At 46.1% G+C, this 11,796-nt stretch overlaps 1 protein-coding gene and 1 non-coding gene across 2 annotated transcripts; one reads left to right on the top strand and one right to left on the bottom strand.

Annotated features, from left to right (window-relative positions):
- Positions 1 to 618: 618 nt before the first annotated feature.
- Positions 619 to 691, bottom strand: TRNAM-CAU. Its single transcript has one exon. It is a non-coding gene; the product is annotated as a tRNA-Met (tRNA).
- A 1,679-nt stretch (positions 692 to 2,370) lies between these two features.
- Positions 2,371 to 11,796, top strand: FAM83A (family with sequence similarity 83 member A). Its single transcript, XM_032699264.1, has 5 exons — positions 2,371 to 2,522; positions 2,608 to 3,217; positions 6,073 to 6,240; positions 7,710 to 7,834; positions 11,215 to 11,796. The coding sequence occupies exons 2-5, from the start codon at positions 2,639 to 2,641 to the stop codon at positions 11,759 to 11,761; spliced, it is 1,419 nt and encodes a 472-aa protein (XP_032555155.1). The 5' UTR covers positions 2,371 to 2,522; positions 2,608 to 2,638; the 3' UTR covers positions 11,762 to 11,796.

Genomic DNA, 11,796 nt, shown 5'->3' with positions numbered 1-11,796 from the left:
GGAACTAGAAACAGTCACGTTAGCAGCGACCAAGATCCATGGAAATCTCATCGCAGCCCTGCGGGGAAGAGGCATTGTTCCTTTTCAAAGGAGAAAAATGCAACAGGCGAGGATCATCTCTGGGAGGCAGAGGGGGTACATAAGAAAAATTGTCCTTTTCTGATGATTGTCTTGGAGTTTACATGCGATTATTTCTATATTTAAAGGGAAAAAATAAACCTCCAGAGTTTTTGGCCAGCACCTTGGGCCCTATGTGCCCACACATAAGGTTTGTAAAACATTCAAAGCTGTACATATGCATAAACCGGGATGTTTCCCTCCGGCCGCCCCGGTGCCGCCCCTGGGTGTGCCCACAGCCTCCCGCAGGACCCACTGCCCCCTCCCCAAATCCCTGTACGACCTCGCAGACGGCTCAGTAGCTGGAAACCCTCCGACAAAAGGTAGAACAATCGCGGAAGTTACTCCCATAAACCCGCCAGCCGAACAGACGGAACTGGAACTACCACTTTGTAAATATCACGACGGTCACGACACGCCGAGGGGTCCGAGCAGTGTCGGGCGGGTCTGTCGCCGCTAAAAGCGTGGGAAGGCGGCCGGAGCAAAACAGCTGCCCGCCTTTGCCCCGTGTGAGGATCGAACTCACGACCTTCAGATTATGAGACTGACGCGCTACCTACTGCGCTAACGAGGCGGCTGCACAAAAGGGCTCTAGGCCGGCTCTCGACCCTGCCCCGGCCCCGCACCGGTGACCTCCCTTCCCGCCGGGCCGCGGGAGGACACGGCACAGCCCGGCCCGCCCCTTCCTTCTCCCACATTGCTCCCACCCGAGTGGGATCCTGTAGTGGCCGTACGGGGCACCGGAGTGACCATGTGGGACCGCGGGGTGACAGCGGGGATTCGCTGGGGTGACAGTGTGAGTCCCACGGTGACAACCAGTGTGGAGCCCCACCGTGGCCATGTAGGGACCGGGGTGACAGCGTGGGACACTCTGACCGTGAGGACACCGGGGTGACAGTGAGGGACCCTGGCCGAGGCGGGCAGTACCGTCCCTGGCTCCGATCGGCGTTGGCAGGGCACAGTCCTGGCGTGTCAGGGTAATTAGGTGGCATCATTTTCGGCATAATTGCGCAGAACAGGTCAGGAGATAATTAGCGAGCTTCGGCCGCGTCTGGCAGCTGCGGGCGGATGTTGGAGGCGGGGGGAGGGACGGGGTAGTTTTCAAAATCACCCCAGAGCTCAGGACGGCCCCGCCTCTCCTCGGCCCCACGTGGATGTGTCCCGCCCTCCGTGGCTCGGGGATTGAAATCCGAACCATTTAATACCCTTTTCTCTTTTCGTATATATTTGTTTGTCTCATCCTTACGTGTAATTACTTTTTTTTTTTTCCACCCGATAAGGCATCTGACATAGATACGGATCCAGAATCTGGGAAGCTGCGCTGAAAAACTCTGCCTGTGCCACCCTGCGCACCCCTGAGGCCAGGGCGGCAGGACCCTCTCCCCGCTCAGACGTGCCCGCATCCAAGAGCCCAGACTGGCACATCCCCACGGTACTGCGCTCCCCTCTGGAGCTGTGGCACATGGGTGCGTGGACACAGAGCGCAGGGCGAGGGCCAACCCAACCCAGAGAAAACTGTGTCACACGTGCCTCTGCATCCAGGCACGCACACAGGTATGTGCGGAGACCTCGGGCAGGTGCCTTCCCACCCCACCTCTCCTCGGTCAGACCAGCCAGCCCGGCTCCCCCGAGGCTCTGGCCTGTCACTCTGCTCCGAACCTGCTAATGACACAGCAGTGAGCTGCCACGGGGACAACGTGACTCCAGAAGCTGCAGCCTGGGAAAAAAAAAAAAAAAAAAAAAAAAAGAAACCAACCAAACAGCCCTAAATGTGCACAATCAAGTGATGAGTGTTTGTATTTCTGATGCTTTGAGGCCAGCTCATAACCCTCCCTCCACATAATACTCAGGATGTTTGGGAAGGGGTGTTTTGCTCTTAATAGGATGGCGTAGTCACAAAGCTTTAAAGAAATAGATGAGTGAATCGTATATGGTAATAGCAACATACTACAGACGGGGCACAGTGACGAAGTTCACATCTGTTTTTAAGCCTGCCTGGCAGCATGTAGGTGTAGAACCAGAGCCCATGACCCTTTTTGCTGTTCTGAAGCCGTGGACATGGCTGCTGTCTCTGTTCCAGTTCAACATCAGAACTGTTTTTTCTCCATAACAAATACTATGGGAAGACAGAGAAGCCTCAAGCTGTTTTGAAGGTTGTGCAATGATGCTTGGGAGCCTACCTGCTTTTGCTTGAGTGCTTTCCTCACTCATATTTCACAGGATGCGACGGGAAGAGAAATACAATCGAATCGGACGGCCGTGGTAAATTGGACTCGAATCCTTCGTATGCCCTGGGGCTGAGGTGGGTGCCTCTCAGATAAGCAATCTAATCAGCTTTGCATTTGTGTCCCATCTGGAAACAGATTGTTGCCGGAGTATACCACCACCTGAGAAGCAAACTTCAGGTTTGTTTTGAAGATAATTGTACCGACAAATTCAGGGAGTGTGAATTTGCCTGCGGTAATAAGATCTCTTTATTTTTATTCACAGTTAATTCATTCAGCCAAGGCAATTTCATGCCATGATGCAGTCCCCAAACAAGGATGATTGCACTGCCTGTCCCACACATATGCATGGTGCCTACCCGGCAGATCGGCTGCTGCGACAACGAGCCATGGCCAACCACTCCAGACACATGGGCAAGATAAGGAAAAGGCTGGAGGACATCAAGAGCCAGTCCCCAAAGGTAACCAAAGTGGATTTCAGCCACAACGAAAGCATACGGTTGGCCACCGACGCCTTCCTGGATGGTGGGACAGACTCTTACCTCGAAACTTTAAGCAAAGAGGGTGAGGTGGATTTCCTCTCTTCCGTGGAAGCTCAGTACATCAAGGATAATGCCAGGGAGTCCTATTATGCACAGGAGTCCTCAGCTGCCGACGGGGCGGCTGTGCCAAAGCAGAACGATGCCGGGTCACTGCCTTCAGGGACCTACTTCCCCACCATTTCTGACTGCAGTGAGCCGGCTCTGCTGCACACATGGATTACAGCGGAGAAGCCCTATATGAAGGAGAAATCCACTGCCACTGTGTATTTCCAAACAGAGAAGAACAGCAACATTAGAGACATCATACGCCGGTACATCAACAAGACCACTCAGGTATGGGGAGAAAATTGCTGTTCCCTCTGCACTTGGTTGTCTTCTTGCTCTTAAAAGATCAAGTAAACATGCTGTTTGATCCAAGGCAGCCTTGTGTGTTGCAGTGTAGCTTTGCTCTAGAAAGTGGCTGTAAAGAGCCTGTTGTTCAACACAGGCAGTGCCTTTTATTTCTTTTTTTTTTAGTACTCACACCAACACCTTCTTATCTTGGTGACTTAAAAAAAAGCACTCCCTCTTCTAACCTCCCATTAACCCAGTGGATCGAATGTGCTGTAGAAAGAGCAGCTGGGCTCTGTCTCTCCTTGTGCACCCCCCAGCAGAATGATTTGCTTTGTTCAGACCACTGCGCCATGAATAAGAATTAAACCTAAGGGAACTCTCAGCCATTAGGAGTTGTTCAAGGGGATTCATGGGAGATATGGGTGAAGGGGAGGCTGGAGAAAGGCAGGTGTGTCTGGTATGCCAGTAGCCATCCCCAGAGGAAGGAAATTATTCAGAAAAGAGATCTTTCATCCCTAGTATGTTGCCAGCATCACTAAAAGTGTCATGTGGGCTCCATGTGGAGGCTCTTCATCATGACTTGGCACACGGGAAAGGTGCACACAGATGACAAGGGCCACAGAGAGGTGCCAGCTACAAGCCAGGCTCCCCACACGCTGGGATACCAGAAGCTGAGCAACTAGAGGGGAACAAAAAGCCTCTGACATGTGTGTTCTGGCAGCTTTCTTGTTTTCCTGGAAAAAACATTTGATATTTCAAGGCTGTGTTTGCCATCATCCAGGAGTTTTCCCCTTGTATAAATTTGAGACAGCACCAGCAGTTTCACAGGTGAACAGTCAGGAACCAAACCAGGCTGTAGTGCTGCTGCCCTACAGAAGTCCCACAGACTTCCAAGCCTGCAGGAAACAGGTTTCTTCTGCTTTGTTATTCCCCTGCAAGGGCGTTCTGCGCCTGATAACATGGAGTGTAATGGCAGGGGAGAAGTATCTCCGTTGGCAACTGCTCTGTCAAAGTCTACAAGTGCTTACTACATCAGGGGAATTATAGATCAGTCATTTTAAGTTGGTGGCATCAGAAAGGTGCAGAAACAGAAGAAATGTCTCTGGAATGATAAAATAAGCGTCAGGTAAAATATCAACCCAGAAAAATGTTCTGTCCCAAGAGAAGAAGATTTGTAGGGGAAAAAGTGGGAAATGTAAAATAAATCCATGGTTATCATGACCTTCTTTATCATCTAATTTACATTACAAGAGGGTGCTGAAGCAACACTTACTAACAGTATAAATTTGTCAGCTACTTTTTCAGCACAGTTTTCCGATGCAGTATTTATTACTTATCATCTGGTAAGGGTCCATCTTGGAGAGCCTAGTATTTGATATATGCATTAACAACTTGAACAACAGAATAAAGACTCTGTTTGTGGGTCATATCAGACTGCAAAGAATTGGTAAGTGGTACTATAATCTTAACACATTTGTAGAATTGGTGGAAATCATAAAATGAAATTCGGGCAAAAGAAGCGAGACATGCTTCAGGTGCGGAAATATAAATTGGGAACAGCTGTTGAAAAAGGAGAGGTTTGTCTGGAGCTACAGTGAGGGTGGATCAGCACTGTGCTGTTTCAAAAGACCAGAGGTGGTAACAGTAAGTGTGGATGTGAGATATTGGACATAATTGTGCCACTTACCTCACAGTGGCAAGGCCCTTTCTAAAGCACTGTGTTTTGGCAGCAGGAGGAGGGTGTGAGATCCTCACTGCCCCACAAGTAGTTTGGCTTGCCTGAAGAGCATGCTGGCTGCACAGGATGTGCTTAGTCTTGTAGGATTTCCTCATGGTGGCAAAGGGAACAAGTTTGTTTTTAGGTGTGGGCATGGGCTTTGGAGTACGACTCAGTGCAAGTTGGCAGCAATTAGTAAGACAGATCTACAGAGATACTGTAAAATTTGTTTTGACTGAAGATGATATCCTGTGAGCACAGTTATCAAGGCTTCCCTCTCTGATCAGTGGAAAACCGACACTTCTTAAACATAAGTCATGTATTATCTGGGCTGAATTGCCCTGGGGAGTGACCCTTTCCATGGCCAATAGCAGATATCAATCAAGACCAGCACCTTCATGAGGCTGTGTCTAACACTGAGCATAGGGACTGCAGTATGGAACTGGTTTTATGTCACATTTGCAGTTCCCTTGATCCACACTGGCTGCAGGCTGTACATTTAAATAGCTGTGTTTATGCCCAGTACTGAGACTTTTATACGCTGTTCTGCCAGTTGTGATTTGGGAAGCATGGATCTGTCGGTAAATTGAAACAGTTAGTTTATAAATCAGTATTTAAAAAAAGCAACAGATGGAGCTGTTGGAATCCAGTCCATTGCTCCACCATCACCATTAGAGTGATGATTTTAACACAGGATTGTTCCAGGTGTAAGTCACAACAGAGAAAGCATCATGCAGTGATTCTTGCTGAATGCATGTGCCTTACGACAGCCAGTCAGTTGTTTGGCAAGGGCTACGGTCTCTTATTTTAGCTATGTCTTTATTATTCTCTGATTAGCATTTCAATATATTTCCTAGTGCTGAAATCTCACCTACAAACTTCGTGTGTCATCTTGGGTTATATGTTGTGTGTAATACTGTTTTATGTGAGCAATAAAACAACCAAGCAACGTGTCTCATCGATTTACTGATTCAGGCACTTAGGGAGAAAACCAGAGCAAATATCCACATGTATCTCTGAATATTTGTGTTTGTTGGAATTTGTTTTTAAACAAATAAACTGCATGTCAGTGGCCTCATGAGCAACCTGAAAGTTATGTAAATTGACTCTGCTAATGCCTCTGCTTTTTTCCCCCAAGGTGCTGGCTATCGTGATGGATGTGTTCACAGACACTGAGATCCTTTGTGACCTCCTGGAGGCAGCTAACAAGCGCATGGTGTTTGTCTACCTGTTGCTCGATCATGGCAGTATAAATCTCTTCTCAGAGATGTGTGACAAGTTGCAAATTACTGAGGATCTCTTCAAGGTACTGTGACTCTGTGAAGCTCTTAGGCTCAGATTCATCTGCCTAACTTCAGGCACTCTGAGCTAGAAGCATGGTTATGCTAGGGTCAACCCACCTTGTAATTAAAAGGGAGCAAGAGATCACCTGAGGTAGTATTAGCACACTTAATTCCTCTCTGAAGATGCCTACATTTTCCCATGGATATTATAGGAAGGTAAGGCATTTCCATCGGGTCCCTAGATGAAACTAATCAGGGCCCTAAAGTCTTAAAACAGAGCTTAACTCTCCTAGTAGTTGTCTAACATAAGCATTGCAACTGCTTCTGTTTAATAGCTCTGCAGCAGCTGTGGTCTGGCAGCCATGGGGAGAAGGTGTATGAAACTCTTTTGCATGGCAATACCTTGGTGGCACTGGGTAGTGCCTAATAAAACGTGTTAAATCTCTGTTTTAAAGATAAATAATGCCTCACATTTAGCTGGCTCTTAGCTTATTTTGTCTTCATCTCTGTCAGAGGGAACTGGATTTAAAAAAACCTCTCCTAGGGATCATTTCAGTGGTTGCTTGCGATGCTGTAGGGCATCTGTGGCATCTCCATGGGGATGGGTGATACCACAGAGGCAACAGACCCTGGAACAGCAGCTGTGGGGCATGCAGGAGGCCTGAGGGCATTTCACGTGCACCAGACACCTGTTTTTCAACAGCTGAATTTCACCCCAAATATATAAAAAATTTAAATTAATAACAGTGTTTGCATGTTTGTAAACCCCCACTCATAAGGAAGAACAAACCTGTACTATTTATTGTGAGTATGCAGCTACAGCACACAGGCTTTCAAAACAAGCAAGTCAAACCCTTGGTGCCACTCCTTTACCAAGATCTTGATTCTGCAAAGTGTGTGTGTGGCAGAGTCATGCCCAGGTGCCTGGCAAGTCTGAAATGTGTTTGCTCAGGTACAAGGACAGTGCAGAGCATCACATGGGCCGAGCTGACACGTGTACTTACATCTGATCCTGAAGGACAGCAACTGTCTGAGCTGCTCCAGAAGAGCAGCACATATGTCCATGCAGGCCCAGATGGGTTGGAGGAGCAGAGGTTTTTCCCTGCTGTGTTGTGCCATGGCCAGTGTAAAACAAGAGAGCTCACAGCTAGAGCAGATTGGGGCTGGGTGTCAGTGGAGGCAACAAGCTGCTCTCAGCAGTGGGCACATCCTGCACTCATTTTGGTTGGGGTATCAGTCACACAGCACAGCTCCATCTGGATGAGCTTCCATGCAGGTTTATGTCCCCAGTGAAACAAGTGAACCCTGTGGCAATTGAGAGACCTTGGCTAAGTTTCCTCTAGACACAGAACTTCAAATATCACGTTGGAGAGTCCATGAAGAAATCCAACATTGGGGAAGTGAAGAACTAAAGGTGGGGGGGAAGGGCCCTTCACTTCTAATTTTTGATGGTTAAAAAATGTAATTCACTCAATTTTATTTTTATTTACAGAATATTTCAGTCCGCAGTGTTACTGGAGAGGTTTACTGTGCCAAATCAGGCAGGAAATTTTCTGGACAAATAAAAGAAAAATTTCTTATCTCTGACTGGAGATATGTGCTCTCTGGATCTTACAGGTGAGATAAGCCATTGCAATTCATGTCTAGGTACTCTTTTATGATTTTTAATGTCACTTCACAAAAAAGCGCCATGGAAATTTTTGTACAGGTAAGAAGATTTTGTGTAACAGAGAAACCCTCATGTTTTCAAATATGTGTCATTTTTCAAAAATCCATTTAACTTGCTTTAAAGCTGGTATTAGTTCTTTATGGAGCATGGTTTTTAATTCAAATGTTCAGAAACTAATGTAAGCATCTTTGCTGGTTCAGCCCTGGAGCAGAAGCAGAAATGTGTACAGCTTAATATTACGCTTTCCTCATTGTTTGGGTTCTCAACATCTCCATCTCCCTCGGGATCCCTTAATGTATCATATGTCACTCAGCTTATCTGAGGATTTATTCTCCATATGACAAGTTTAGTGATTAAAGCTAAAACATAAATTCTTCAGAGACTTAATGTTTTTCCTCGTGTTTCATTAGTAGGTAGGCAGTATATATCTATGTGACTGCTGTACCTTCATTTTTTCCCCTTTTTTTTTTTGTGCTGCTGTAATTATTTCAGGTAGAGGATATAGCATCTCACCACCTGGGTTTTTAATTAAGATCCAAGATCCTCCAGTCAGGGAATTTCAGGAGACCCTGAGCTTGTATCAAATAAATGAAGTTCCTAAGCATCATGGCTACATAGATAAGCTTCACAAATGACTAAGTGTATCCTAGAAATCCAGATACAAAAATGCAAGAGGTGATTATTTAATTAAAAGGATGTGATTGTGTTTCTTAATCCCAGTTTACGATTTGGAAGCTTAAACGCCCCTGGTCTGATAAAACTGTGCCACCAGGAAGAGTACATAACTATAGTAACAAAGGTAAATTTAGGTGACTATGTGGGGATGGGCTGCAGGAGCTCAGGTGTCCACATTCCATTTCCAAATGACCCATCAGACAAAAATGAGTGGACACTTAGGGTTTTTTTATTGACCACTCTTTGGTTTTCTTGTTCCTTCACGTGTTTTTTAATCCCTCACCAGAGATGTGTAGAAATGCAACAGCCATTGTCTATGGTGTGGGGTTAGGATGCAGTATTTCTTTTTGCTGCACTTTGCTGCAGTGCTGCAAACACAAGGATGAGAGCATCCCTAATGAGCTGCAGCTGCAGCAGTGCAGAGGGGACACTTATAATAAAACAAGTCCAATACTGAAAGGAGAGGTGGGTTATGATTCAGACAATCATATATGAGAGGATCTGGAACAGGACATAGGTTTTGGGACAAAGCCTTGCAAGATGGCTGAGAAGCATCTATGAATGACTGAATTTGTGATACAGCATTGGCCCCAATCTAGGCATTACTTCTTCTTGCTTTCTCTTCTTCCTGATGGGCCTCATTCAAAGAGGCCTGGTAGAAAAATGATCCTTCTGGGCAGATAGCGACAAAGACTTCTCTGAGCCTTTCTCAGAAGAGCACTTGGAATTGTAAACTAAGGAGCTAAACAGGGCCTAAAACCTAAACAATTAATTTTCTCTTAGAATTAAGCCCATGAAAATCTGTTAAGTCTCTATGTCAAGTTCAGCTGTGTTCTTCAGCAAAGTGCACAGCATGTACATTGCTGTGACTACAAACATTTGTCTAAAATCACATAGGTCTCATGCAGTTGATGTTTATTTTTGTCTACATTTTCTTTTATACACTAGATGTATCTGTAGCACATAAACCTGCCACTTTACGCCTCAGCCCTTTCATGAGTTTCTAACCTTCAGTGTAGATATCCTAGACAGTGTGTGTTTTTGTATTTACTCCTGACTTACTATCTCCTTAACAGTAAGATAAAGGACATGCAAAGGTTTAGAGAGCACTGCTTAGTGAATAAAGGCAATGCTGAGCTGGCTCAGCAGATGTTACACACACAGCAGGGAGTTAGCTTCCTGTGCTCTTTACCTTGGCTCCCAAGGTTTTGCCTGTATTTGGAATGATTTGAACAAACTGGATGAGAAGTACCTGTATTCTAGTAGCTTACTGTGTGTTTTCTTGTCCAACCATAAAACAAACAGTATATATTGTAGGGTTGTCCAGTGGCATTGAACTATTGATTTCTTCACTCCTCCCCTTGCTCCTGAAGCAACAGTATAAAACCACTGTATGCCCCAAACCCAACCCTCTTTAGGAATGCTCTGGACAGGCATGTGTGAATCGTCTGTCTTACTCCCTTAGCATCAGCTCAGGCTGTCAGTCCCACTGAGATTCAAAGGAGTTTTGTCAAAACATGACAAGAACAAGATTTTAAATGCACACACCTACAGCCAAATCTGACTCTCAGCAATCCTTGTGCAAAGCCAGTGTAGCTAATAAAGTCATGCAGGATTAACCATGGCAGAGCTTTGCCAACACAGAATAACCTCAGGTTCAAATCCAGTGCTGCTTTGTATCCTCTGCTGCAGAGCTCAAGCCCTGGTCAGCTCAGGGAGTAATTACAATTTATTCTCTCAACTATGCTCATTTTATAGGTGCTGCTGCTGCTCGGACATGGCAGCCTGCACAGCACAATCAAGCTAGCTTGTGGTTCTGTAAAAGCACAAATTTATGTTTGCTGACTGCATTAGGGAAGCACATAAAAGAAAAATCATTTAAAAGCTATGGGTTATCCTAGGGTGTGTTTCTGGACTACCAGAATGAAAACTATTGAGGTGTTTCTCCCTTACTTTATAACAAAGTAGTATATTTTTTTTGGAAAGGCCGTAGGAAATAGTTATAATTTAATTTTCTCTGTAGTGAAGAAAATAAGCATTTGTCAGGTGTGGCGGTTTGTTTTTGTGGGTGTGAGTGACAGGGAGGCTGGGTTTTTATGTGTTTCTCTTGACCAATGCAGAAAGATTATGGCAAAATGAAAACTAAGGATGGTTATTTTTCACTACTCTTTTTGATGCCAGTTTTGAGTGGGTAAGAGTTACCAATTGGCAGAGCATTCTGCAGGGTACAAGGTACAATTTATGTGTGTGCAGATAAAACCTGGTAAGACCTGAATTTAAACACTGTGTGTGGAAGAGAGATTCCAAAGACGGGTCTAAACTCCTTTCCATGGAACAGACACTCAAACCTTGGGTATTGTAGCTGACATTTAGCCCTGCAGTGGATCTGGATTGCCACTCCCTTTAGGAGGTTGCGTAACTTCACAAGGTTTCTTGAAGATTTTAGAGGCAGCTGCAATAACAAAGATTGATCCAAGTCAAAGAGCACTGATGTGAACTGACCTGAAATTCAACTGCAACACCATCTTCATCCTGTGTTTAGACAAGAAGCTTCAGCAGTAAAACACGTTTGCTTTTCACATCACCCCTGTGGAGATCTCCAGCTCCTCATGGCCGGCATTAACACTAACCCTCACCTTGTCTCTTCTTCCAGCTTCACGTGGTTGTGTGGGCAGGTTCACCGCAACCTCCTCTCCAAGTTCACAGGTCAAGTTGTGGAGCTGTTTGATGAGGAGTTCCGGCACCTCTACGCGCTCTCCAAGCCGGTGAGGGGCCCGAAGTCCCCCCCGCGCTCCCTGCCCTTCCTGTTCAGCCGGAGCTGGGCCGCTCCGCGCAGCCTCCCCTACAGTGACGAGGGAAGCGCCAACACTCTTTCCGATGCCTTCAGCAGCCTCTCAGCTGGCAGCACCCACCAGACCAAGCAGACCCCACGAACTCTCATATTCAACAGCAACTTCGCCCCCCAGTCACCTCTCCATCGAGTTAATTCCTTCCACAGCTACGTCTCCTTCACACCCCCCCCTCCACAGAAGGCCATCCAGGCTAACTACTACCAGCCGCACTACATGGCCGAAAACTCCCCAGTTCCGTATAACAACATGAACGTTTACAGACCTATAAGACTTAGGCAAGAGGAACCGAACAGGACAGGGTTAAGCTCATCCTGGAGATGCCTCCACAAAGCTAACCTGTTTGCATAATAACCACCTTGTTTGGAAATGCGAGTAAACTTAGT

Source organism: Chiroxiphia lanceolata, chromosome 1, assembly GCF_009829145.1.
Source record: "Chiroxiphia lanceolata isolate bChiLan1 chromosome 1, bChiLan1.pri, whole genome shotgun sequence".
Lineage (NCBI taxonomy): Eukaryota > Metazoa > Chordata > Aves > Passeriformes > Pipridae > Chiroxiphia > Chiroxiphia lanceolata.
This window is presented reverse-complemented; position numbering and strand designations above follow the sequence as displayed.